General features: G+C 51.5%; 7 protein-coding genes across 7 annotated transcripts; 3 read left to right on the plus strand and 4 right to left on the minus strand.

The window, feature by feature from the left end:
* Positions 1–786: 786 nt before the first annotated feature.
* BGZ61DRAFT_423181 (major facilitator superfamily domain-containing protein) lies at positions 787–2,454 on the plus strand (the record flags this gene model as incomplete). Its single annotated transcript, XM_046243556.1, has 3 exons — positions 787–969; positions 1,026–2,046; positions 2,102–2,454. 3 exons carry the CDS (start codon positions 787–789, stop codon positions 2,452–2,454), a joined length of 1,557 nt encoding a protein of 518 aa, XP_046102932.1.
* Positions 2,455–3,267: 813 nt separating this feature from the next.
* On the minus strand, positions 3,268–3,878 carry BGZ61DRAFT_454613 (uncharacterized protein). The gene is made up of 2 exons (XM_046246255.1): positions 3,590–3,878; positions 3,268–3,534 (listed from the first exon to the last, which is right to left on the minus strand). The coding sequence occupies exons 1-2, from the start codon at positions 3,829–3,831 to the stop codon at positions 3,498–3,500; spliced, it is 279 nt and encodes a 92-aa protein (XP_046102933.1). The 5' UTR covers positions 3,832–3,878; the 3' UTR covers positions 3,268–3,497.
* A 1,024-nt stretch (positions 3,879–4,902) lies between these two features.
* On the minus strand, positions 4,903–6,779 carry BGZ61DRAFT_548419 (S-adenosyl-L-methionine-dependent methyltransferase; the record flags this gene model as incomplete). The annotated part of the gene is made up of 9 exons (XM_046255394.1): positions 4,903–5,368; positions 5,419–5,838; positions 5,891–6,028; positions 6,081–6,118; positions 6,170–6,324; positions 6,378–6,419; positions 6,485–6,575; positions 6,650–6,682; positions 6,717–6,779. The coding sequence occupies 9 exons, from the start codon at positions 6,777–6,779 to the stop codon at positions 5,335–5,337; spliced, it is 1,014 nt and encodes a 337-aa protein (XP_046102934.1). The 3' UTR covers positions 4,903–5,334.
* A 1,170-nt stretch (positions 6,780–7,949) lies between these two features.
* On the plus strand, positions 7,950–8,212 carry BGZ61DRAFT_534073 (uncharacterized protein; the record flags this gene model as incomplete). The annotated part of the gene is made up of 2 exons (XM_046254089.1): positions 7,950–7,961; positions 8,009–8,212. The coding sequence occupies 2 exons, from the start codon at positions 7,950–7,952 to the stop codon at positions 8,210–8,212; spliced, it is 216 nt and encodes a 71-aa protein (XP_046102935.1).
* A 2,448-nt stretch (positions 8,213–10,660) lies between these two features.
* Positions 10,661–15,152, plus strand: BGZ61DRAFT_354985 (ABC-2 type transporter; the record flags this gene model as incomplete). Its single annotated transcript, XM_046240675.1, has 2 exons — positions 10,661–13,244; positions 13,297–15,152. 2 exons carry the CDS (start codon positions 10,661–10,663, stop codon positions 15,150–15,152), a joined length of 4,440 nt encoding a protein of 1,479 aa, XP_046102936.1.
* A 100-nt stretch (positions 15,153–15,252) lies between these two features.
* Positions 15,253–16,707, minus strand: BGZ61DRAFT_454626 (uncharacterized protein). Its single transcript, XM_046246256.1, has 4 exons — positions 16,652–16,707; positions 16,361–16,448; positions 15,652–16,200; positions 15,253–15,551 (listed from the first exon to the last, which is right to left on the minus strand). The coding sequence occupies exons 2-3, from the start codon at positions 16,372–16,374 to the stop codon at positions 15,738–15,740; spliced, it is 477 nt and encodes a 158-aa protein (XP_046102937.1). The 5' UTR covers positions 16,375–16,448; positions 16,652–16,707; the 3' UTR covers positions 15,253–15,551; positions 15,652–15,737.
* A 6,631-nt stretch (positions 16,708–23,338) lies between these two features.
* On the minus strand, positions 23,339–25,810 carry BGZ61DRAFT_393318 (POT family-domain-containing protein). Its single transcript, XM_046242870.1, has 3 exons — positions 24,979–25,810; positions 24,565–24,925; positions 23,339–24,448 (listed from the first exon to the last, which is right to left on the minus strand). The coding sequence occupies exons 1-3, from the start codon at positions 25,422–25,424 to the stop codon at positions 23,426–23,428; spliced, it is 1,830 nt and encodes a 609-aa protein (XP_046102938.1). The 5' UTR covers positions 25,425–25,810; the 3' UTR covers positions 23,339–23,425.
* Positions 25,811–27,546: the final 1,736 nt, after the last annotated feature.

Consider the following 27,546-nt stretch of genomic DNA (forward strand, 5'->3'; position numbering starts at 1 on the left):
AGACCGCCTTCGCATTTTCTGCACTGTCTGACTGTCTTTCGAGGCCTCAAAGGCGGCAATATCATGCGTGCATAAATTTCTGGTACTTCATTTGATCGCCCTTTTCGTTAACATAAGTACATAGTAAGTAAGCGGTGAATATATGGGAGCGGTGGAACGTTTCCCCGACTACGTAATTATACATTTTAGCCTGAATTTGCAACTACATATGTCGTTGCTAATTAACAAGGCAAATATCAATCTTGCTCTTCAAGCCCCTAAGGATAACTCCACTATCTACCGCACTTGAAAGATCGACAAAGTCTCCGATACGACACTATATCGCCGTCAGAATAGCATTCCTTAAGTAAGCTTTACTAACCCTTGCGAATTCGGCAGTTTTCATTCCCCGAGACATGTTGATCGGCATTCATATCCATGCCGTCCAATGAAAGCTGATCGCGGGGAACATGTATCAAGCTTTCTAAGCACTTACTCTCCACGTTTAATATTACTACCTTCCTGTAATCGCTTAGAGCGGATTGCAGATCTTATTAAGTTCGAGGCGCACCTCCGCATCCCCGCATCTGATGACCTTGCTGGCATGTAGCAGGCATCCAAAGTATGCGGCCGTCGATGTGCGCCTCGGCATGGTTGGATCGTCAGCGAGAGGGGAAACAAAAGCCATTCCCATCCCCAGACTGTATTTAGGGTGCATTTTAACCCCAAAAACATCCATCTCCGCGGAGCCAACAGCTCACCGTCCGCTACATTCATCCATATAATTTTCCGTTTTCACCCTGGACCATGACGACCGATAGCAGCACAACACCACCGAATGACCTGGAGAAGCCCAGGACGGTAGATATTGAGAATGTGGCGCCCGAGAAGCAGTCGTCGTTATCTGGCATCGAGGCAGAACGTGCTGCGCTTCTAGCAGCCCTTCCCGACCCTGATGCTGGTAAAAGTGAAGAGGAACGCCGCGAAATCGTTAGTTGCCGTATATTTGACTACCCGTGGTGAAGCTATTACTAAGGCATCTCTAGGATCGAAAGTTGATGTGGAAGGTTGACCGATGGCTTATCCCTTGGCTTTCTCTGCTCTACCTGCTCTCATTCCTCGACCGAACCAACATCGGCAATGCGCGCCTCGAAAACATGGAAGGAGAGTTGGGCATGGTGCCAGGCAACTACAACATGGCTCTCACCATCTTCTTCATCAGCTATGCTCTGTTTGAGCCCATCACCAACGGCATCCTCAAGCGTCTGACACCTCGCATCTTCTTCACGGCGATTATCATTGCCTGGGGCACTGTTATGACTCTTATGGGACTATGCCACAACTACCCAGGCCTCCTTGCAGCTCGATGGTTCCTTGGTGTTGCCGAGGCGGGTTTGTACCCTGGAGTCAATTACTACCTCGGCTGCTGGTATAAGAGCTCTGAGATAGGCGCTCGCGCTGCTATTTTCTTCTCCGCGGCTGCCCTCGCCGGGTCATTTGGAGGTCTTCTGGCTGCTGCTATTGCACAAATGGATGGAGTGGGCGGCAAGTCTGGCTGGGCATGGATCTTCATCCTTGAAGGATTGGCGACTGTTTTCATCGGCATCTTTTGTTGGTGGATGGTTTTCGACTGGCCTGATACGGCCCGTTTCCTCAGCCAGGAGGACCGCATTCGCGTTCAGCGCCGCCTCATCATGGATCGTCAGGGCAGGACCGCCGAAGACTTCGACAAACGCCACATCTGGGCTGCGGCAAAAGACTGGAAGACATATGGGTATATGGTCATTTACATGGGCTGCCTGATGCCCTTGTACGCCTTCTCTCTCTTCCTTCCTACTATTTTGCGCGGCATGGGCCACGAGGGTACTCATGCACAGCTGCTCTCTGTTCCTCCGTATGCTTGTGCAGCAACGGCCACTGTCGTTGTCGGCTTCGTGGCAGACCGAACGCGGTGTCGAGGATACTGCAACATCGCAACTGTTTCTGTTGGAATTATCGGATTCATCATGCTCCTAGCATCTTCGAAGCCCAAGGTGCAATACGGCGCTGTCTTCCTGGGCGCAATGGGTACGTTTCTGATCCTGCCCCCTCACCTTGTAAACTACTCGCTAACTCTGAACAGGAATCTATCCCACGGTCTCTAATACTGTCTCTTGGGTCAACAACAATATCGAAGGCTCCCTAAAACGCGCCATCGTACTTGGGATGGTCGTCGGTTGGGGCAATCTCAACGGTGTTGTCTCGTCCAACATCTACCTCGACCGTGAGAAACCACGCTACCGGAGTGGTCATGCCACCGTTCTTTCATACCAGATTGTCTTCCTCCTTGGCGGTTCTATCTTTATGCACTTCGCGCTTCGCTGGGAGAACCGTGCTCGCATGAGCGGCAAGCGGGATGCGCGGTACGCTGCAATGACGGAGGAGCAGAAGTGGATTAGTGGCGACGTTCGCCCTGACTTTATTTATACCCTGTAATGGAGGTGGATCATTGTTAATTGGATGTTGGACACTGAGATCTGTGCCAGCTTGGTCAACATGCGATGGACTTGTTCTGCAAAAATAAAAGCGCATGTGGAAACATCGGCACTTGGATTGTTCCCTGGCATAGACAGACAAGACTAGCATAAATGGTTTACTCGCTCACTTGTCTCTTCTTCGCTTTCGTGGTTATCGTGCGTGGCCAGAGAGGGATAATGCCTACGGCAACGGCTCGTAAAGCTCGTCGCCCCTATCTCTCGTGACAATTCTCCACAGCATTTCCGTTTCTCACAACTAGAAAAAAATGCCAAGACTACACTGTAGAGCATAAGGTCAGTTATTTAAGCTCCTATTTCTAGGAAGTCGTCTGCAACAGACAAAACTCATGACTGACTAAACATAAGGGAATACTGGTACGAAGTCATCCAGAATATACAGTCAATGTGGTGGTTATTGGCTACAGAGGGCTAAAAGCTACTCAATTCAATCCACTGGCTACTAGAGTGGAGTGGGTAGATGCTCTTGTCAATCTCCGAGAAAGCAGCCACCATGTCGCCCCCGATCGAAGGAGATTCGTTGATATTAAGCTGTCCGTATCCTGCTGCACCAAATTGAACGAATTTTGGTCCTCGGCCAACACTAGCAAGTTCATGGTCATATACTTTGAGCGAACAGACATTCATCCCATCGAGCCTCTCTAGCCTGTTAGGTCTCATGTTCAAGGTCCAAAGAGAAGGGGTGTTCAGGGGAAGGAGTAGACGAGATCAACGAACACGCGCGAGGGAGATCATGGCATTGACGGTCCAAGTGCACATAAGCAGCAAAGCAAAGTATGTTGGTCTATGTAGAGTATTGTGAAAAACATGCGAAAAGAAGCCCACACCGCAACTTGGAAATTGCCCCAGTTCCCCTCACTTTACGTGATGAATTTGCTTCGTGGTCATTGGTCTTGAAGAGTCGGTTGTCAGTGTCGGTTATCGCAGTCTTTTAAACATGTTCTCGGACAATTGGCTACTTTGCCCTCCAAGTCCACGGCCAGTTTAGCACTTGCCGGGGCATTTGCTGCAACGAGCGAGACTAACGGACGAGTATTAGCAATGGCTGTGTGGCCGAGTCCGAGTTCGAGACTTACCAGTTGATGGTGCTGGGGAGGTTGTTCATGTGGCAGTACGGGTATCTGTCGTAGCACAGCTGGCAGTTGTCGAATCCACAGCCACGCTTCTGGAGGCTCTCGTCTCCGTCGAAGTCCTGGTAGGCACGGAGAAGCCCGAGAGTGATCTCGTCCGAGATGACTACGTCGCGCTCTTCGATAGCCATGCCGGTTACGGCGGCAGCGAGGGTAGCGGCGGCGGCGAAGAGTGTGGAGAAGCGCATGGTGGATGGTTGAGAGGTTCTTGTGTTTGAGATTGTGTTGATTGGAATGGAGATGCAGAGTGGAAAGAAACAAAGAGTGCTGTTATCCCTCTTTATATGCATGAGATGGCATGGCTTAGTCGATCATCGGTGGCTATGGCTTCTGAACAAATATCGCACCTCGTATACATGTGGAATTACGGGTCATCGGTAACTGCCTGAAGCAGCACTTGGATTCAACTAGGTGTGTTGTTGGTCAACCAGTCCCCCGGGATGTGCTGTTTTGGCGTCTGTTACACCTCCTGCCTTGTTCAGCTTCCTACTTGGATTCGGCTACGCTGTTGGCGCAACGTTACTTATTTCAAGCATGCTACCTCGGGCCTTTTCGTCCAACATCGTGCGACCTTGAGACATGTTGGTGGCTTATGTTGTTGGCTTGGCACGAAAATTTCTAACTCTCCTGCCTGAACAGTACAGGTTTTGATTCTGCACGTGCAATTCAGCTGTCGGGAAGGACTTCTCAACTCGCTGCTCATCTGGATTTCTCCAGACGTTGTTACATATTATTTGTAGTACCCTCTATTTACGTTCGGGGCTGAGGAGTTGGACCGCTGGAAGGGAGTCAAGATGAGAGACGCTGACAAGACATCTTGAAGGAACATCTTGCAACATGGCTGGTCTAAATTGCGGTTAAATCGATAGATCCTTCAAGTCTATTGGTGGCGAAGAGAAAATATGGAGCAAAATACCCCATAAAAGTCGCATAAATTTACGAATATTTTACGGTATTAGCCCAAGCGTACTACACAATTACGAATGTACCCCGAGGAACTTTTGGAGCCTGCCAGGGATATCTCACCAGTCTCCCCTTGTCCTTTTGTTAGCGCCTGCACAGGACGGCGGTGAAGACATGTCCGAAGCCCCTGCCCCAGTCGGCGATGTGACGTTATGTGCCCTTGTCGCTCACACGCTTAATTACACACACATTTTATGCATGGAGGAGCCGAAATCTCCAGACAAGAGGACTTCAACTTAACCCAAGTAGTACATTGGGGATATTATTTTGGAAACTTTTGTATATATTCCTAATATCTTTTTCAGGGTGCAGCTGTTACTGTAGCTCATGAAGTTATTGCACAAGGTAACCAGTTGGACTAGAAACCCTAGTCTGTCTGAGTAAACTGTTGACCTTTGAATGGACTGGGTATATGGTCTGTATTGTTGATGCTGCTGGGCTTTTTTTTTTTTTACTGTTGAGCTTCTAGTCCCCCCTCTGGGTATGTGTACTAGGGCACCCTACATCTTAATACCAGTCACTACCAAATAGAAAGAGTTGACTACGTATGAAATAAAGCTTTCCACGTTGTATGTGGTTCTCCATATGCCAGTAAAAAGGTTACTTATCTACTCTGCTCGCTTTCGGATGGGGTAATGAGGTCCCAGCACCGCCTGTGTGTATCAAACGGCTGCATGTACAAGCCCCAGCCGCGTATATCGCCAGAGAATTCTATCCATGCGCAATTCCTAAGCTTCAGGCTTCTTTGCGTAAACTGATCGGCTAACGGATTATCAGCATATTGAAAACAAAAATGGGGTGGCAGAGAATACATTGACCAGTAGGCATGGATTTTCGGATTGTTCAAATCCTTCCTGACGTCAACCAGGAAAACGCTGACCTCCTCAGCAGTCCAGCCAAGGCACCTTGTAAACAAAGCCATTGAAAGCCCCTCAAGAAGGCCGTCTGTGTTCAATTTGCTCCACTCTCCAAGCTCCTTGAACCTTTTCTCCTTGGGCCAGCGATTTATCGGCCATTTGAATGGCTTCTCCTTGATATCGACGAATCCGACCTCGGCCATAAGGGGTTTGAATCGATTGGTGTCTATGAAGGGAGTTCCGTGCTCTTTGGCCGCTTTGTCTAGAAGAATGCCCCATTTCCGAAGAGCATGATCTTCGGTAAGAGTGTTGTCGTCTGATCGCATGAATACATCGACGTCCTGGAGCTCAGCATAGCCACCCGGCGTAAGATTTCTGGTTAAGTCAGGAGTTGCCAACTTATTCGTCCAATTATAAAATAACTCACTCAAAAATCTTACGGAGATACTCTGGCCAGTTCTTGACTGAGACGTTCATCATTCTGCTGTGGATATAATCAAAAGGCTGAGAATAAGTCCAGTCCTCGTCGATGTCGTCGATCTCAAACCTTAGATTCGGGGGTATGCTGCTCGAGTTTAAGTTGTCATCCGTCTTCTATGTGGGAACTCATCTCATACAATTCCGGTTGAGTAGGAGACAGATCGACCCCTATAACCTATGTGGACTATTAGCCTTGCTCGCTCTTTGCTCTGAGATATCCTCTTACCTCAGTCTCGGGATGTTCGTCAGCAAAGTCGATCGCCCAAACGCCTGTACCGGTACCCAGGTCAAGAACTCGGCCGGTCTTAAACTCGGGAAGATTTGGCGGGGAGAGACCAAGCTTGTTGTCAAAAGTCAAGAGGAACAGATTATGCTGCAAGTCTGAAAAGATCTAGTGTGAGAATCTTGGACAGTTGAGGTGTGGTCTATATTACCTAGCCTGTTGTTTTCCGTTTCGTCGTTGGGCATATAGTATTCTATAGCAGGTGAGAAAGACTATAATTTCCACAAATATTAAATGGGAGAAGCATATTCAACTTACTTCCGTCCTTGTACGCATGGTATGTTCTCCCGTTTTCGACCCGATAATTGAGAATGGAGCTTGTTACGCTAGCAGTTGATGACGAATTGTCCTATATCGTTGTTTGTATCAGTGATATATTCTTTCACAGCACGTCAGGGTAGGCGAGATGCCATCCACGCATACATCTCCAATCGTCGAGTCTCGATCGTCGTCAACCTCAATTGAATGTTAGTTCACGTTTACATCGTACAGAGTTGTGGAGAAGAGGCTGTACATCAACGTCTATGACAGGTTCTGCTGGGGGTGCGGCCATTTCGCCAAGCATGAAACAGCTTCAGGTACTCGCTGAGGTCCTTCGTTGCTACGTGGGTGTTGAGATTGGAGGAGAGATTTGCCCTGGGATTATCCCTCAAGCATGGAGGGGGAGTAGGATTTAATACCGCGGTTGCCCCCCTGCTTGTCACCGGAAACAGGAGCCAATGATGCCTCATTTAGGTGTGGCGTTGTTGTCCCTCCTCTCGTCGGGAGGATATGCTCCACCAACAGTCACACCAGGATAGTGATCCCAGCCAATCAAGCGTTCTCTTCCTATGGAGACTACGGCCTTGACCAAACATTCAACCACTGTTGGAAGGTGACCCTGCATGAGGAAACATCTGATAGATTGATATTATGACCATAGTCAGGGGGGGTGCCAGAAAACCCCTCTTTGCTCGACCCGGTCAATCCGGGCCCAGGCAATCATGAACATCATCACCATCGCTTCGAACACTATTGCCTTGATCAAATTGACCGTGGCGGATCCACTAAGAAGCTTAAAATTAGTTTCCGCCGCTATTACCATATTTAGGGCACCTGTCTTCTATTTCAGTAGGCCAATCACATCTTGAGGGTGCCTTTAATGGCCACAAAAATGACCCCAAAAATGGGAGCCAAGAGAAGGACCCAGGGGACAAAACGAAGACGCCTATTCCCCTCGGGTTTCTGACATTCCCATGTCGATCGGGCTGGGACGTGATATAATTTAACAAAAATATCTATTTAACCTTACAGCTAACGTCTTAGCTACCATACAGCTATTGAGATTCATAGCAACAAACATAGTTATATTTATATCAATTAAGCACTCTTCCTTCGCTTTCTGATCTCGCAACGCCTTATCTCGCTAGAGCCGACCTTGGTATCATAATGGAAGCACCCACCGTTTCGGAGCCGAGCCTCTTACTCTCGCCCAAGACAATGTCAGGTAATCAACAAAGTTCTGACTCCAGATGGACTTGTCCAAACCTCATGTGATAAAATCCACGATTCCACTGATCGGTCAGATCATCTAAATCATTCGTCAACAATCAGATTATCATCGAATCATCCAGTGTATGAATCTGGCCTCCAAGTGGATAATCTCTACCTTCGGTGCCGCAGCGTTGTGACTTTAGCCTCGACAGGGAAACTTTACGGAGACCGTGATCCTTCTCTTGTCAAGATGGCATGGTGCGTGATTTCAAGCTCATCCAATATTGGTTGCTACTGACAAAGTTTCAGACCTTTGAACAGTCGATTCCATACTTCCTGCGCTCTGTTTTCCCCTTAATCACCATACCAAAGGCACATCGGGCTCGATCGAAGCTGCAGTTCATTATGGCAGAATACTTCACTCCTGAGCATGACCTGAACGACCCTAGCACGGCACAGCTTGTCATGAACCGTGCTAACGCTCCGCCCAAGCACTATTTCATGCGCGAATAAACCGGTCTCATTAACGCGATTCTGCCTACTGTAGCAGTAATTAATACAGTACCTGTCGCAGAGATAACCCCCAACGACGACGGCTATGCTAGCAGGACTGCAACTTTTAATATTACCGATTTTGACACCAAACCTCCCTTGCTCATTATTTGTTTCAGGGAAATATGACAGATCATTCCGTCAGCCCATCGTGAGTGATCTCATCGTCAATGGGTCCACTAGCAAACAGTACCTCCTCAAAAATAGCACAGATATCCAGCTCCCCTAAGGCGTCACACATGACGCAAGGTAAATTTGGGGAGACGATGTACCGGATTTCAATCCTAAGCGGGTTCTCAAGGGACCCGAGAGCAAGACACCGACATCCATGGAGGCAGATCGGAAAAGGAAGGACGCGTACTTTCCTTTCGGTGGAGGTCTTCATTTGTGTCCCGGATAGAATTTCGCCTTCGATTACATTCTAGGTATCACGTCACTCCTCCTGCTTGGTTATGACATCGAGCCAGTTGGAACGGGGCTTGGTGATATCGAGATGAGACTTGCCGTGCTAGTGAGCGGTGCTGTCAAGCCTAAGAATCGTGGAATTGGCCTTGGGGTAAAATATTGAGGAGAAAGGGATGAGAGGATGTCCAGTGGTATATTGAGTGTCGATAGGTTTAATAAAACTTCAGATTGCCCAGCAATACGAAAGTGGAGAGAAGTCGGGCTGCAGGAGCGTTGCGGTATATGTGAAATATCCAGGGAGCAAATCAAAATGAACAACATTTCCAATCCTAAGATAATTATCAATAATCACCCAATGTAGAAGTTGAAGAAAGTAAGTTTAATAACGCTAAACCTGAGGATTTGATTATCTGATTAATTAGGTTACTTAATTCGATTAGATTCAACAACACGGGAAGGCTTTCACTCTAAGAACGCACCCTTCGACTGCACGGATAAACTGTCACACAGGTACATACAAAGAATACTGATTGTGAGTCCATCGAGGCATTTGCAATGGGCCTTCCAATCACCTGGCTGTGAGCCGCAGATCTCTATTTTCACACCATCTAATCGGGGAGGTTGCCGCCCATATGGCCTCAATTTGATATCGACCGGTGAATTTTCACGTGTTTAAACAAAATGCACTTAATACCGCAGCGTTGGCTGAGAAGGCCACGAGTCCAAACTTCCTAGTTTCTCGGCTGACATGTTAAGTCCGCTCTCCCGAGAACTCCGGTCCGTGACGCAGCGATCTCAGCGCATCAATGCACCAATCCAAAGTGAGGATGACGTACCATCGAGGTGCGATTCGCGGCTCTATGCAGAAATGGCCGACTTCTAAAAGGTGTGATTACGCTTGGCTGCAGCGCCCCGCTGCTTCCGTTATTTCGACATGTGCCTTATGCGTCAGCTCTCGGAGATAACCAAGTAAAGGTGTTCGGTTCCCGATATCATATAATGAGAAGAGAAAATAAAACTATTGATCAGTCATATGACTGGTCAACCATTAATTTGGCGTAATGTTGTCATCTAGTACCCTTAGTTCAACTTGTATTTTGTAGATTTTAAGGGACAATTTCCCTCCTGTCCCATTAGCGAATCTAGGTCGTTTCAGCTGACAGATATTGACCCTATCACGGCAGGCATTCAGTTCCCGAAACGATTCATGAGCATTTTCATGATAATTTGATCCCAAAACATTTATTTTACCAACCCTCGATTTGGAGCCAATCGCCGAGAATACAATCGCGAGTGAGATCTAGACATCGAGCAAGGTTTACTCCATCTCCAAACGCCGAATAGATCGAAGTCTATGACGCCGACCCCCACATATCCCGGGACTACCGACGCGCGCGGAGTGATGACACCAATGCCATCCACGATACAGCGCCGAGCTATTTCACAGAGCTATCTCAATTCGGTAACGTCCGATTCCAGTTCCAAAGCTTTCCTTCTTCATTGTGCGGGCGTCGGATATCTGTCATGTCGTCATGTCCGCGCCATAGCGCGCTCCATGTACTCTAGATAATAAGGTGTTCCCGCTGGGGAATTATTCATGTCAGCTTCAAGGTCTGAAACACGTAACCAATAGATCAGATGGAGAGCGGAAGAGCTACTCCGCGGGACCAGGACATCCCAGGCGGCTACCCTGAGACGCCAAGCCTCCATACACCGAGCATTCACCCACTGAACCTCCACACACCAAGCGTACACACGCCAAGCGTCCACTCTCCCGGCCAGCCATCTGTGATTGCGAGCGATGAAAGAACGAATGACTATACGGGAGAATGTGTCGCTGACGCTGAAGGCTCATCGATAACAAGCACTGTGCCACAGTCGATCGTTTTGGGCTTCTCGCGTCAGAGTCGCTCTTCATCAAACACCATCCAGCCGACCAACGACAATGTCCAAGATGCTCCGCACGAGCACGAAAGGGACGCCGCGATAGACGATGCAACATCCATGTCCAGCGACTCTTCGTCATCAGCGAGCGGTACCCAAGCTACCGTGTTGAGATCTTCCACCAACGAAGACGGAAAACCCACGCTCGAACGGATAAGGACTCGCACCGAGGAGGATGTCTTCCGCGTCCTATCCCGGCGCCGGACGAATGCCACGGGCGTGTCCGGCGGCGAATTACAAGAGGAGCAGCAAGAGATTGAGCGTCTCATGTCTCGCATCTTCGGGCGTGCCCGCCAAGAACACAGTGAAGGAGAAAAGACTCGCCACAGCGGTGTCGTCTTCCGTGATCTCACCGTTCGCGGTGTAGGACTCGGCGCCAGTCTGCAAGCCACCGTCGGTGACTTTTTCCTTGGCCTCCCGCGGATGCTCACCAACCTCGTCACCAAGGGCCCTAAAGCGGCTATTGGAAAACCTCCTGTGCGGGAGCTCATCAGCCATTTTGACGGCTGTGTACGACCTGGCGAAATGCTGCTCGTGCTCGGTCGCCCTGGCGCTGGATGCACCACATTTCTCAAAGCCTTTTGCAATCAGCGCGCAGGATTCGAATCTATCGATGGACAGGTCACGTACGGCGGTGCTGATTCTCATACGATTGCACGCGACTTTCGCGGCGAGGTCATCTACAATCCTGAAGATGACCTGCACTACGCTACACTCTCCGTGCAGAGGACTCTCAAGTTTGCGCTTCAGACCCGCACTCCTGGAAAAGAGTCTAGACTCGAGGGCGAGACGCGCGCCCAATATGTCCAGGAGTTCCTGAGGGTCGTCACGAAGTTGTTCTGGATTGAGCACACACTAGGGACGAAAGTTGGCAATGAGTTCATCCGCGGTGTGTCTGGGGGCGAGCGAAAGAGAGTTAGTATCGCCGAGGCCATGATCACGCGTGCCTCAGTCCAGGGCTGGGACAATTCTAGCAAGGGTCTAGACGCCAGCACCGCGGTCGAGTACGTCAAGTCTATCCGCGCCATGACGAACATGGCCAACACGTCGACAGCCGTCTCCCTGTACCAGGCCGGTGAGACGCTGTATGAGTTGGTGGACAAGGTCCTCCTGATCGACAACGGAAAATGCCTATACTACGGCCCAGCCGAAAAGGCCAAGCAGTATTTCCTCGACCTCGGCTTCGACTGTCCCGAGCGCTGGACTACCGCAGACTTCCTCGTGTCGGTGACGGACGAACACGAGCGCAGCGTTCGCAAGGGCTGGGAGGACCGGATCCCGCGATCCCCTGAAGAATTCGGTGCCGCGTACCGTAGAAGCGATGCCTACAGGGGCAACCTCGCCGACATCGAAGACTTTGAGTCGCAGCTCGAGCGTCAAGCCGAAGAGCGCCGCCAGAACGCGTCGGACCGCACGCGCAAGAAGAACTACGAGATTCCCTTCCACTCCCAGGTCATTGCGTGCACCCACAGGCAGTTTCTCGTCATGACGGGCGACCGCGCGTCGCTTTTTGGCAAATGGGGTGGACTCTTGTTCCAAGGCCTCATTGTTGGCAGTCTCTTCTACAACCTCCCGCAGACCGCTCGGGGAGCATTTCCGCGCGGCGGAGCACTCTTCTTCCTGCTTTTGTTCAATGCGCTGTTGGCTCTGGCTGAGCAAACTGCCGCTTTTGTGTCGAAGCCGATCTTGCTCAAACATAAATCCTTCTCTTTCTACCGCCCTGCCGCATTCGCCATCGCGCAAACGGTTGTTGACGTGCCCTTGGTCTTTATCCAAGTCGTGCTCTTCAACGTCATCATTTACTTCATGGCAAACCTGGCCCGTACCGCTTCGCAATTCTTTATTGCGACCCTCATACTGTGGCTCGTGACCATGGTGACGTACGCGTTCTTCCGAGCCATTTCAGCTTGGTGCGGAACCCTAGATGTGGCAACGCGGTTCACCGGGGTGGCCATCCAGATACTCATCGTGTACACCGGCTACCTCATTCCTCCGGCTTCAATGCACCCTTGGTTCAGCTGGCTCAGGCGAATTAATTGGATTCAGTATGGCTTCGAATGTCTAATGTCCAATGAGTTCGCTGGGCTCACGCTTGAATGCGTACCTCCATACCTGATTCCTCAAGGACCCAATGCGTCGCGCCAGTATCAGGGTTGTTCTCTCGCTGGAGCCACGCTTGGCTCGACTTCTGTCAGTGGCGCAGCCTACATCCAAGCATCTTTCTCATACACCAGGTCGCATCTATGGCGCAACTTTGGCTTTCTGTGGGCATTTTTCCTATTCTTCGTCTTCCTGACAGCACTAGGGATGGAGCGGATGAAGCCCAACATGGGAGGTGGTGCCATCACTGTCTTCAAGAGAGGGCAGGTCCCGAAGGCCGTAGAGGAGTCCATTTCCACCGGTGGACGAACCGGGGAAGCAAAATCCGACGAAGAGGCTGGTCATATACCTCCGGTCGTGGAGAATGACACCTCAGAGACAAATGACAGCGAGAAAACCGCAAAGGTAGCCAAGAATGAGACCGTCTTCACATTCCAAAATGTGAACTACACCATTCCGTATGAGAAGGGGCATAAGCAGCTACTCCAGGATATCCAAGGATTTGTACGGCCAGGCAAGCTGACTGCATTGATGGGTGCCTCTGGTAAGTCCAACTCATCCACTAAGTCATTACGGCAGCTAATTCCACATTTCAGGCGCTGGGAAAACGACATTACTCAACGCCTTGGCCCAACGTCTCAAGTTTGGTACTGTCACCGGTGAATTCCTCGTCGACGGTCGCCCTCTGCCAAAATCGTTCCAAAGGGCAACAGGCTTCGCAGAACAGATGGACATCCATGAGCCTACCGCCACGGTGCGGGAGGCACTACAATTCTCAGCTCTTCTTCGACAACCCAGAGAGGTGCCAGTCAAAGAGAAGATGGACTACTGCGAGACTATTATCGATCTGTTGGAGATGAAATCCATCGCTGGTGCCATCATTGGCCAGGTTGGAGAAGGTCTCAATCAAGAACAGCGGAAACGTCTGACCATTGGCGTGGAACTAGCCTCCAAGCCTGAGCTTCTCATGTTTCTCGACGAGCCTACATCTGGTCTTGACTCTGGCGCTGCCTTCAACATTGTCCGATTTCTCCGCAAACTCGCCGATGCAGGACAGGCCGTCCTTTGCACCATCCACCAGCCGTCGGCAGTCCTGTTCGAACATTTCGACGAACTGCTGCTTCTCAAAAACGGGGGTCGTGTCGTCTATCATGGACCTCTTGGACATGATAGTCGAGAGTTGATCGAATACTTCGAGACCAATGGCGCGTCCAAGTGTCCACCAACGACAAACCCGGCCGAGTACATGCTTGATGCCATTGGAGCCGGCGATCCCAACTACGACGGACAAGACTGGGGCGACGTATGGGAAGGATCTCCTCAAAGAGAGTCTCGAACACAAGAAATCGAGGACATGATCTCTCAGCGCCGGACTCTCGAGCCCTCCAAAGCCTTCGCCGACGATCGTGAATACGCCGCACCAGTAAGGACACAAACCATCGCTCTCCTCAAGCGCTCCTTCACAGCTTATTGGCGCTCGCCCAACTACATCTTTGGCAAGATGATGCTGCATGTTATGACGGGTCTTTTCAACTGCTTCACATTCTACAAGCTGGGCACTTCGCGGATAGACTACCAGAACCGAGTATTCTCCATCTTCATGACCCTGACCATCAGCCCGCCATTGATCCAGCAGCTGCAACCCGTCTTCTTGCGTTCGCGCCAGATCTTTCAGTGGCGGGAGGATGGCGCCAAGATCTACAGCTGGTTTGCGTGGACAACCGCTGCAGTGGCTGCTGAGATCCCCTACGCCATCGTCGCGGGTGGTATCTACTTCAACTGCTGGTGGTGGGGAGTCTTTGGCTGGAACACGTCGGGCTTCACCTCGGGTTTTGCCTTCCTTCTCGTCCTTCTCTTCGAACTGTACTATGTCGGGTTCGGCCAAGCCATCGCCTCACTGGCGCCAAACGAGTTGTTGGCGTCACTGCTCGTACCAGTCTTCTTCCTTTTCGTGGTCAGCTTTTGCGGTGTGGTCGTGCCCGCCGCGAGTCTTCCGACATTCTGGCGCAGCTGGATGTACTGGCTCACACCCTTCCACTATCTGATTGAAGCTTTTCTGGGAGCTGCAATCCACGACCAACCTGTGAACTGCAAGCCAGGAGAATTTGCACGATTTAACCCGCCACCGAGCCAGACATGTGAGGAGTATGTTGCGCCGTATATCCAACAGGCTGGTGGGTATGTCCGGACTGGCGACAGGGGCGTCTGCGAGTTTTGTCAATATGCGACTGGGGATGAGTTTGGGATTGGGTTCAGCGTGCGCTACAGTAACATTTGGCGAGACTTCGGAATCTTTTGTGGATTTATCGTCTTCAATTACGCTGTAGTGTTTCTGGCAACTTGGTTGAGATTCCGATGGAGAAATCCGCTGAAGAGAAATCCGCTGAAGAGAAATCCGCTGAAGAGAAATCCGCTGAAGAGAAATCCGCTGAAGAGAAATCCGCTGAAGTGAGGAGTGTTCGCAAGACAAAATACTCGTACTAATAAGGAAGAAGGGAAGTATTAGTATTTATCAATAAACGCGTAATAATATGTCTTATCAGGACAATGGATGAAAATAAAAATAACCTTGTGATCCAAGGGACATTGCAATTGACAGCACGACCTCACATGCATCCTCGGCGTATTGGTGTGTTGTAGAGTATTAGTATATTTTGCCTACTTCACAATATCAAGTCTCCGAGCCATCAAAACCCCGTCCCCCCTCTTCTTATCCCCGACCTTGTCCTTGGACAACATGGTGTTTGGGAGCGCCGTCTGGAGCGCCGGGTGAGACGGCTTCGCAGTGCCGTCTGGGATGGCTTGATTATTGGGACATCTGGGTCGATATGGTAGCTGGAAGCGCCAGCTGGGGCTTGTTGGTAGTTTGATACGCCATGCATCATGACTTAGTAGGTCGTGCTTTAGGGCGTATCAAACTACCAACAAGCCCCAGCTGACGCAGCCAACTACCATATCGACCCAAGGCGCTCGTAACAACCAAGTCGTCCCGCTCTCATCCCGGGCTGTGCGGACACTCAATGGTACCACAGTCATGTTAACGGCTCTCGAACGCATTGGAATTAGTGACCTGTAGCCAGTGGAGGTGTGAGAATAGCGCGAAGGACAAGGGGTAGCAGAGCGATTCTCCAGCCAAACGGAGAGATGGGACTAGGCCAAGCCAGGGTACAAGAAACAACGGAATGGAATTGCACGTACCGCATCCGTCACGTAAACGGCATGTGAGCGTCGTTGAAGACGACTTGGTTGCTGTAAGACACCGGGCGGGCTGACGAGACGGTGTGGTAGTTGGGAGCGCCGGGAGAGATGTAATGGTAGTTGGGAGTGCTAGGCGAGACGGCATGGTAGTCCCAATGGGATCCTCTCTCGACCACCAGTTTCGTCTCGCCCAGCACTCCCAACTACCATCGTATCTCTCCCGGCGCCCCCAACTACCATGCCGTCCAGCCCCTGTCCCGGGCTGCGTGGACACTCCAGGACACGATGGCCTTCTGCTGGCACTATAAACACAAAGACGTTAGTGACCTGAAGGCAGTGGAGGTGTGAGAATAACGCAATGACCGGACAATGTGATAAGGGGTAGCAGAATGATTCTCCAGCCAAACGGAGACGGGACCAGGCCAAGCCAAGGCAGAAGAAATAACAGGTGGGGAACTGAACTTATCATGTAGCATCTGCCACAACCGCTGGGGCGGCGCCGACCGGAGACCGCCTCCTCCGCACCTAGGAGCAATCGAAATACTTCAATCTATACGTGAGTCAGCGATACTCTCATAGCACGGGTCGGATTACCCGGCGGCTCGTGCAATACATGCATGCCACATGATGCGTGTGGGGGAAATGGGGCCAGGGACACGCGTGGGGACGGGTGCGACGACATCGAGGAATGTGAAAGGGCTGATGTCACTGAAGCTTGCAAAGGCTCCAAGGCTGAGAGCGCCAAAGACTTACTCGGGACATGTTGAAGTTGCTCGGGACATGGCGAAGTTGCTTGGGACATGGCGAAGTTGAGGAGAGGAGGAAGAAAGTCAGGGAAACGAGGAGGAGCTATATTTTGTGCAGGCACTCGTATCACTTGCATAGTCACGTGTGTTGACCAACTCCTTCGATTTCCGTGGTCAACCGGCTGCGGGCTTGTGGTGCCTGCCTTAGGCACCTCCTGCGCCGTGATCTACTGCCTACCTGTACCTACCTACCTACCTATTGGAACTATGCCACACCATGGGGAGGTGCAGCCGAAGGGGTCCAGTGAGAATGTGGCACAGGAACAGAGGTGTCCCGGCCTACAGCACTTCAATGGCAAGTCACAAATGCGAGACGTAGATATGAGCCTGCTTCGGACGGGTTCGTCCTACGCCCAATAGGGTAGATTGGGTGACTGAACCCAAGGAAGTCACTGGGGGACGAGATTGTCACGACTTAGGTGAATATCTCCCCTGGTATCGTAGCCCCAGTCTCACTGGATACAACCTAGTGGCCGGAAATTTCCCGTGACAGCTGGTTGACAGCTGCCTGCCAGCAACCAGCCACCGCCAACCAGCAAACAGACAAAGGAAGAAAGCCTTATCATTCCTAATTCCTGCTGCTTATCATAATAACCTCTCTCGAGCCGACTGGACATACGGGATAGGGTTCGTCCCTAGGATTTCGGACCTTAAGCCCGGCAGGGGACCGTAGGTCCTCAGTTCGACGCCGCCAGGATGACGCTCGCCTCTTTTTTTGACCTTTTTATCGCGAGTATTATTGGACAGAGGCTAGACTCTGGAACCTGACTGAGTTCTTCTGTGTCTTTTTGACCTTCTTTTGCGCGGCGCAGCGGAGGATTTGTGTGCATGAGTTGTTCAGCGGTTGGTGAGGTGGAGACACAGCAATAACACTCAGTATCGATGCCTAACAAGACATCGACACCACTCAGAGAATGAAGGGATTTTGTTTGCACTGAAGAGTTCTTGGTCGAATTTACTCAGAGATTCTCACCTCTTATGGCTTCCGCTTCCCATATTGGGCCTGTGACCGCAGTGTTACCTTCCATCCGGGCTGAAACCGCATTCTTAACTCCTTTATTGGGATGAACCACTATTCCCATTATCTCCTGGATAGAGCCATGTTTGGATATGAGTTTGAAGAGGCCGGGAGGTACGTCTAGATTTGCACTCTTCAATACCATATCCCCGTTACCCTCGCGATTCAGTCAAAGGGGGGTGTTAATCTTTCACCTGCCCACCTTTGTTCACCCTGTCGTGAGTATCAGAAGTCGATGTGAGAGCGCATCGAACTACCTACAAAGAGGGTCAGAAACTCAGAGCAACGAAGTCACAGTCACGCGTCTGACAGTGATCCTTGACAAACAAAAATATCCCCTTCCCGCCACTCTCTACTGCATTTAAGCACTCACCATTCATCCAGCTTAAAGACCCCTTTTCTCAATTTCAGTCACTCTCCAGTCGCTCGATCATGGCTCAGCTAACGTTGCATTGTACAGTTCCAAGGAAGTGGAGTACGGAGTGCAAGGTGTACTCCAACGAGATCACGCACGACGAAGGGCCTTGCAGTCTTCCTCAGCGTCTCCGTCGAGTCATCTGCATCTGGAACTTCGAGCGCGATAGGACCGACAGAGTCCTTCACAGCTCTCGCCTGAGCTCTGAGAATGCTGCCAGGAGTGCTCGGACGAGTGAGCGACCATTTCGTTCAACAACCGTCCGTATGAACGCGGTCGCTCGGCTCCAAGGTGCGTCCGCTTGCGCTCAACTGCAGAGGTCCGATCGAAGTAGCGGCTGTGCCGGGTGGTAATGCGGGAGCGACTTTGATGCTGGGGTGCGCACCATGATGGTGTTCGTTGTTGGAGAAGTCGTCAGACGCTGATCTACTCCGACATTTCCAAGTCCTCGATAGCCCGATCGAGCCTCCATCTCGTTTATGTCAGGCAAACAGGCGTGATCATCTCCGGCCATCTCACTGGCAAAGCTGCCCTGTCAGTCCGGCCAGGATACAGCTGGGATTCCTCCGTCTCGTCCCTCTGCCTCGCTGTCGGGGCGCACGATAAATTTTAGCCCAGATTTTGAGAATCTTGCTAGGAACGACATCACCCTGCAGAGTGAATGGGAGGCTCTCTGAGACTCACCGGTTGGATATTTCAGTGAAAGGCAAACTCGCCAGTGATCGACCTCTTCCCTCCACGGAAAACGACAGGTTGGCACCAGCCAAGTTCGCACCCTTGAGCCAGAAGACGACTCAAGGGCGACAGCCCAAGATTGCAACGCGAAATCGAGTCTATGTCGTGACGCTGGCTTTTGTTTTGTGTTGATTTCTTGCGCTCCAATCGCTCTCTGTCGTGCCAAGGACGGCTGTTGCACTTCTAACGCAATGCTGAATGTGGCAGATCCATCTAGTCCGACGCACGTATCTAGGTTGAAACGCCGGAATCCAAGGAGATGCGGTTCCATCAGGTACTACCACATGTAATGCTTTAGCGGTGTGGTTTCACTGGGAGATTTGATCCTCAACAACTCACACTCTAGGTACCATGATGGTGATCTGGAAGTGGTACCAACATGAATGATGCTTCAAAAGTGCACCACTGATCAAGAGGGGGTTGAACTTTTGGAAGCCATGCTACATGACGACATCTGGGATACCTACGACCGGAATGACTCTCCTTGGTCCTATGTGTCGACGGAAAGGCGTGGCTAGACTTAGTGACAGCGGCGAAGGCAAGATGGGTAGACAGGATGGGTAGGCCAGATAGCGAATACAACCTTGGACTTGCCCACTCGATCGACACATCATCCACTGAGAGAGCATCAAAGGCAGAGCAGGTATCGGCGACAATGGTATCGAAACCTACCTTACTGTTGTGACCCAGCACAAAGTTGACGAACCTCGAATCATGAAAGTTGCTGGCCGCGAAACGGCCACCGGGCAGGGGAGAAATGCGATTCCTTCTATGAACAGACCTTGGATCTGACCTTAACCTGGCAGACCCCACCCCCCACCTCCGAGCCCTCAATCCGGCAGATCTTCAAGCCCTCAATCGGGCGGACCTTCGGAACTCTAGGTAATCACACCTTCAAGCTCCTGACTGACTGACTGACCGACTGAAAACAAGCGGACTACAGGCAGCCCCCGGCAGGGCCGCCGGAGGCAAAGATCAGGTCGGTATAAAGCAGAGTTACAGCTTTGCTTACCCCTATGGCAGCTTGCTGACATCGGACCTAGTACTCTGCTCTGCGAATCTCCCCGACACCCCCGACACGGCGAATTCAGCGATTTTACCCTGCTATGCAGAGCTCCCCGACACAGGGGAGAGTTCAGTGATTTTACTCTTCTCTGCTAGGGAAGGAGTTTAAGCTTCACGAGGTCGCTGTTTCTCCTCAGTCGACAGTCTACAGGTACTTAAAGGGCGTCTTGATGCAGCCGACTTCGGTGATCCAACTCTGCTTTGCCAGGGAAAGAGTTTCACCTTCGCAAGGCAGTTGGCTATCATTAGTTGCCCATACGGAGGCCTTCACTCTTCCCAGGACTCGCGGTGAGTTTCCGTTTTTAGCATCATGTCGTCAGAACATCTCTAAAATATTGCTAACTTTGCAAGGGGAGACGCAAACTGACATCGATGCTTTCGACACCGATGCTTCGCCACCAACACTGTTCGAAGAATGGTAGATTTCCTCTATACTAGCAATTGCCATGTTAAATTTTCAGAGGATGCTTCTCTCAACCCCGTTACTTGCGTGTTTGGAATGGCAAACATGCATCCTGGTAGCCTATTTGTCAATCGTTCTACGCCGAGCCTCATATTCAGCAATTTCAAGCCAGTCGAAAACACCCCATCCGTCATGGGTGAAATGAACGTAAGGAGAGCACGTGAAGGGCGGGCGGGAAGGAGCTGAACGGTAAAAGGTATTGTCTGGTGATTGGAAGGCCAACCCCAGAGATCGAAGTTATGCAAGAGAGGCTGGTCCACAGTCAAGAAATGCCCGTATGCAGATTGAGATGTGACTGCTACGGTGACTAAGGCGGGATAAGTCACACCACTCAAGGACCATTGCACTACAGTATTGTGGTTTTCGTGACTTAATCTTAGCCATGAATTGTTTCAAATAATAACCAAGTATGTGTATTGCGCGAGATGCGCCTCGTTCCCAGTGCCTTATCGCAATCCCTCTACGGCAAAAGAGAACGATTTCTTCACTTGTCGGTAGCGCTATTGTAGTCCATATCTCCGTCCGACATGCCATAGTCCATAGCCCCTAAAATCATATACACTCATATGTCGCTTCATGCTTCATGTCTTCTTTCGCTTGAGCAGGAAGGTTTCCCTGGCCTTTGCTTTCGACATAACCCTGGAGGTTCTTGATGTGCCCGTCAACCGCATCAATCAGTGGCCCATTCTTCTACACATCAAGAAAGGCCTTCATATAATAAAGGGCCTTCTTCGCCCACACGGTTGCCAGTCTCTGGTCTTGGAGGAACCAGTGGTAGACCATACCACCTTTGAGTCGAACCCAAGTACCTTCGATCTTGAAATATGCCTCCTCGTCTTTCATCTCAATAGCACCCTCCCTCTGTAGCAAAGCACCAACTCGTTCCTCAATCAGCTCAATAGTGTCTCTCAGCTGATGCAAATCGGAATAGCAGCTCTTTCTGGCAGATTTCAGGATCCCAATAACTGAGACAGCAGTTGGTGGCTTCGCTTCGATTGTCATCGTCACGCAATTGATCCAGAGCTCTCTTCCATGCGACATGTGTTAGGATGTCTCTGTCGGCAAGTGTTGAAATAATGCCGTGAAAGGGCTTATTGAACACTCGAACCTCTGGAACCACCTTTCGATTGGCAGGATCTTGCCATGCGCGTTTGAGAATACTTGGCAGGTTGGACGGTGGAATTAGATGGGCTCATCCTTCAATGGCATCCTATGAAAACCTGGAAGGCCATCTGTACCGCAGTGCATTTCCACCTTCCCCACGACCTCAAGGTGGTCCAGCCATTGAAGTCGGCGGTTCATCTTCTGAAACCAAATGCCTACCTGAAGAGGGTTGATGAAGTGGCTTGCGGGCAAGCTTGGATTCAAGGCTGGCGAGTAGACCCATACTCTCTCGTGAACATCCATTGGGTCGATATCTGGGCAAAATTCGTGAGACCAGATAGCCTTAGAAGTAGTGGCGTTTTGACCAAATTGTGAGGTAAGGCCGATAACTTTGACGTCTTGGAGGTGGGCTGATGCAGGATCAGCCATCGGGACTTCAAGCCCGTGAAAGCTGAGGCGAGCAATGGCTTGCGGGAGGGCTATCTGACGCTTGTGACCCGGCTTAGGGTAGAAAGAAGGAAGAAGGAAGGCCCAGGATTCGGAATGTCCTTCGTTCGGGATGGGGAGCGGCAAACTCGAGATGCTGACGGCGCACGCTGTTTGTCGCAATCTCGCTATGGCAAAAGGGAATGATCACTCCACTTGTTGGTAGCTTTATTGTGGTCCATATCTCCGTCTGACACTGTCAAGGGAAATGTCGGCCAAGCTATTTCCGACCGAGAATGGTTGGCGGGGGCGGAACTGTCAACTGAAATGGTCGGCGAAAGTCGATTTAGAGGGTGAGACATGATACAGTACAATCCGACAGAACAGAAGAAACGCTGAGGCTGAGGCTGAGAATCGCAGCGTGGGCCAAGGGGGTTCAGCCCGTGGATGAGGGCAGGCAATGGCGCAAGGTAAGCTGTAGAGGTCCAACATTAGCGAAAGCTTCTTTGAAGAGAACGGATAGTCAAGTACAGCACGGCTGGAGGGGAGAGGGCTCGCCATGTTGAGGTCAAGACAGTCGTGGAGCTCTCCGAGTCTTCTCTGGAGTATCGATGTAAAGGTAGGCGGAATGGCGGGCTTGCTCGCGTTAGGCGACAGAAACTTGACTGACCGAGGGTCCTTGCTGGCTGCAGGCCCTTTGCGATGGGCGGTGACTGCGCTCCCTGCGCTGGTGGTGCTTGTGAGGGCGCTCGAAATGTCATGAGTTGGAGTCGCGGTGGTGAAAATGAGTAAAATAATTTGATCACGAGTTTTCCTCTCAGAATTGTTTGTTAAGTTGCGCACCGCATTTTCCAACTTGCAGTGATTCACGTCTTACCGGTTGCCAAATGATTCGTCTTTTCTTAAAAATTCCCGCAGCTGGCCCATCATCCCCAAGAAGCTCTTCCCTCCAAGACTCTCCACCTGAGGGCCTCTTGCCACTCTTTATCATCCTCATCGTCCTCACCACCAATAAGTCTATTACCCAGAACCTCGTTATAAAAGTACAGCTTTTCTAGCCCGGCACTGAAGGGCCTTGGATTGATGCCGTTATTATTATTTTATTTATTATTTCTTACTACTTAAATAAGATAAACTGCCTGCTCTATTATATACTCTTATCTCGGTTAGATCTATGTTAAATGCAGTTTAATATAATACCTCTTCTTCCTCTTAGTATTTTTTTTTAAACTGGCTCTATTCTTAGGTGCTGTTCCTTCCGCCGGAGTATGCCCCCGCGAGAGCGCAGCTCTGCGTGCCAGGTAGGGCCGGACCGTGCCGATGCCGACCACAGTCAATATCCCAATGCGGCAATACCAATCCTCCAAGTTTACGAAGACCAAGTCACCGAATTGAGAATGGGAAATATACGCGGTCAATGTTTTCTTAAATAACTCGCTATTTGATGGTATCTACTTTAATCTGTTCATATTACAACGCCATGGCAACGCGCCATCTAAGCCCTCTCGGCGTCGTTGTCCGCGATCTTGTTCTCAAGAGCGTTGGGCTGGTTAGTACCCTTGTATGAAGACTTCTTGAGCATGTTCCATTTGTCTTCTTCCGAATCCAAGTGGCTGAAACAGAACCAAAACGCGATGCCGCCTACCAAGGAGATGCAGGCGACGACGGTGTAGTTCCACACCAGCAGAGGGTCGCTGGAGAGGGGAACGAAAGCCTGGCCAATGGCAGCGGAGACGGCACTCATGAACAAGTTCACACTCATGACGAGGGACTTCATGTTCTCGGGGGCCTTGGAGTAGGCGTACTCGTATGAGGTGACGTTGGTGAAGATCTCAGCGAGACCGATCAGGATGTAGGGCAGAGACTGAGCCCAGACGTTGATGGGAGCGGCCGCGCAGTCCGGGTCGTTTGCGTGCCAGCCGCAAGGGCCCATCTTGTAGATGTAGTACTGCATGACAGCAGAGGCAACCATGGACAAGGCAGCGATGATGAAACCGGTGGTCATACGCTTGATGGGGGTGAAGGCGATGCCGAACTTGCGGAGGGTGGGGTAGAGGACGTGGTCGATGATGGGGATCATGACCACAATAGAGATGGGGTTGAGGTTCTGAATGACGTCGTTGGGGGTTCCGTGCAACTGCATGGTAGAAGCCTGGGTGGTGAGGTTACCGGTCATCTGGTTGTAGGCAAGGAAGAAGACGGGGAGGAAGAGGAAGACCTTGCAGGCCTTGAGACCGCGGCGGACTTCGTCAACCCAGGCATCATCATAGGTCATCCAGTCAGGGCGTTCGCCAACGGGGACGTTAGAGGGCTTGGCCAGATCCCAGTTCAGCTTGAAAGGCTTGCACCGCTTCTGAACGAAGACAAACATGTGCAGGAACTTGGAGAGGACTGATCCGGTAGGTGGTGAGAGCTTATAGTTCTTCTTGTTGAGGGCGAGGACGATGGGCGCAATCAGGAACATGGCGGTAGGAATCAAGAAAGCGAGCCAGAATCCGACGTATTTCTCAACATAGACCTGATTTGAGCAGTTAGCAATGCTGTGGGGTTTTGGGGGGGATTTCTTGCGGGGTGGGCAGAGGGGAGAGAGAAGGGGGAGTGTCGATCTTTTTCATCGACATTTCTTGAACTTACCATTCCAATTTGACCAGCCAGGCTTCCCATATTAATGCAAAGATAAAAATAAAGAAAGATACGGGTATTAGTGACAGCAGGGTCGACAATAACTCGCTCGCCGGTTTTCTCTTCAATCCGAACGCGTATACGCGAATCCTCGTTCTGCTCTGCGAGCAGAGGCGAGACATTGGCCTTGAAGAAACCAGTACCAACGCAGAGAGTGAGGAGACCAATAATAAAGGCGGCAAATGCAGAATCAGCCTTGATAATGACGCCAGGGGCAGAGGCAGCGACGAGAATGACGTGGGCAATAGTCGAGATACCGATGGCGATGTGAATAGTCCAGAAACGACCGAGACGGGCATCAGCAACCCAGGCACTAGGCGAGTTGTTAGTTGGAGGAATCAATAACATAGAGCTCAAAAAACTTACCCAACGAGGGGCATCACGTAGGCAAAGAACTGGTTGAAAAGAGACAGGGCCTGAGCAGCCTGGGCGCCCATGTTGAGGGCACCGGCCTGAGCATCGGCGGCCGAGGGGTCCACCGGAGCACCGGTGGTGGAGCCCTCCGGGAGAGGCTGTGCGATGAAGTTGGTGTAAAGAACGGACGAGCCGTAGTAGGAGAATCGCTCGCACAACTCCACGAAGGCGATGGTGTACATGCTCCATTTGATGGCACCCGAGACACGGCGCAGAGTGCGCAGCTCCTCCTCGGTGGGCGTGTCATCGAAGTCGTCGCCGCTGACCGACTGCGAGTCCAGATGCATCTCCTTGTCCATAGAGCCATGGGCGGGGACCTGGGGGATGCCGCGGGTCTCGGGGTCGACGAGCCCGGACTGCGCAATGGCGTCGTTGTCGAGGTTGATGGTGGTGGTCATGATGGGCAATGGACTGCCTGTCAGGATTCGTCTGCTCTGGCCCGCAAAGGGGATTTGATAGCAGAGAAGATGAAGAGAGGAGGAGACCTGGGAGAGGGATGGAGACGAGAGGAACCAGAAACAGAGATGGGAGGATCCTAGGAGCAGATCTTATATCAATCTGTGGTCCAACGTTGTCTCCGTGCTACACGGCTAGACCGTCGCCACCGGTTCGCAGGAGCTGGCCTACAGCCGCAAATGATAATGCAACCATCGGCGGTGATCCCAGACCACCCCGGACAAGGCGCGGAGAAGGCAGTCTGGTTGCGCTAGAGTTAGGCAATGGCCTTATCGGGCAGGTCGCCCACGCAACTAAGACGGGACAGCCAGAAAAAGGCTGATTCGACTCTAGCCCCTGTGAACAAAAGTCCCGGCCCCGGTTCCCTCAGTTCAAACCCCCCCGAGCTGTATAGCTTCTATTGGAGATGGGAATACTACTACTGCCCAGGGAGGGGGGTGGGTCTGGAGGTGGCCCAACCGGCCGGGAACAGCAGCACGCACAGCACCGCGACAGGGGGCCCACTCCGGGGTGGGGCCCTGGACGGACGGCCGGGGTCGCCAAGACACCAAGCCAACAAGCGTCTTCGGTCCTACTCGGCGGCAGGGTTAGGCCGAAGAGGGAAGGTGGCAAGACATGAGGTTTTCGCCGCCAGGTCCCTGATGCTACGACGACAGATGCGGCGGGAAGGAGGCAACTTTGGTAAAGAGGCAATAGGCAATAGGCATTGGGTGTTGGATATCCCGGGCGGATGATTCGATCGATGGATGCAACAGAACGCCGCAGCGAGCACCACCTCCTTCGGGGACTTGTCAGATTGAGGGTGTCATGACACGCAGATCTCATCATGGCCGCTCAGCTGTTCCCTTCTGGAACCCCATCCGCCTCCGTCGATGAAACCTTGCCTCCCGGGATCGAAAGAACTGAGAGATAACGTAGGGCCGAAGCACGACGACCGACGAGGGTCATCCTGGCATACCAGGTGGTTGCGTCTACGTCCGCGTCTACACATATCCACCTCACGTCTGCTCACCCGAATCATGGCATCTCGGCCGTCAAGGTAGACGATACACGGCCTCGCTCTCTCATAGCCAGCACGCTACAAACAATACCATCGCTGATTATTCGTTCCTCGGCTGTCTCAGAGCCGCCCAAAACCGGCTGCATAAAAGTGATCGGGTGGCGCATCATATGCCGAGGCCTACCTCACCCGCCCTGCATTTCGCAACCGCCAGCGCCGCCGGAAATAGACTGGGGATGCACCCACCGGGGTGCCCAGATGGCCGGTCTTGCGGCGACGAAGAGGGTGTCATGGCCTGGTTTGCCGGGCTGCACGCCACGGGCATCGCCCGGCTCCGAGATTTGCAGCATCGCGATGCGACCCGGGGCGTGTGATTGGCTGCAGCCTCAAGTTTTGGGGGATCGGGCTAGCCGTGTGTGGCGGTGCTGTGGCAAAGGAACATTTCTTTGTGACGTTTCGAAGTTGCCTGTGTGGCTTGAAGCACGTTTTTAAGCTCTCGGGTTTCATCCTTTTTTCGTGTCTGGGGGAGGCGAATTGCAAAAACTTCGAATGCTGTGGCTTGAGATGCCACAAGTTGCCTCGGCTTTCGGATACGGGCTCTTTGATGGCAGCAAAAGATCAGCAAAAAGACCGTTGTACCAGCTGCAAGGAGGAGAAGCAGGGACAAGGAGGCGAAATGTGGCGTCCCTCCTTGGCGTAGACTGCTCAGTCCTAGCCAAGTCCTCTTGCACCACCACGACCCGTAAAATTATACGGCAGCGATGCCATTCTGCTTGGCGATGCCTTGGCGATGCGCTTTCCCCTAGTCCTCTCAGGTCTTTTTGCATTTCACATTTCGCATCGTGCGTTCAGCCCGCGAAGTTGACAAATCCCACATACAAATGGTATTGCACCATATCCCATGTTTCCCCCATCGCCACTGTCATCTCCCCAACAATAGCACCACATCTCTGCACAACCCACTGCCTAATGATATCCTCAAACGCATAAACCCACACAGCACTTGCGTGATCTTCCCAGCATGTCACCGCCAGCAGGTTATCGCAAAGTGGTGCGGGCCTCTC

Source organism: Ilyonectria robusta, assembly GCF_021365365.1.
Source record: "Ilyonectria robusta strain PMI_751 chromosome Unknown BGZ61scaffold_13, whole genome shotgun sequence".
Taxonomy (NCBI): Eukaryota; Fungi; Ascomycota; class Sordariomycetes; order Hypocreales; family Nectriaceae; genus Ilyonectria; species Ilyonectria robusta.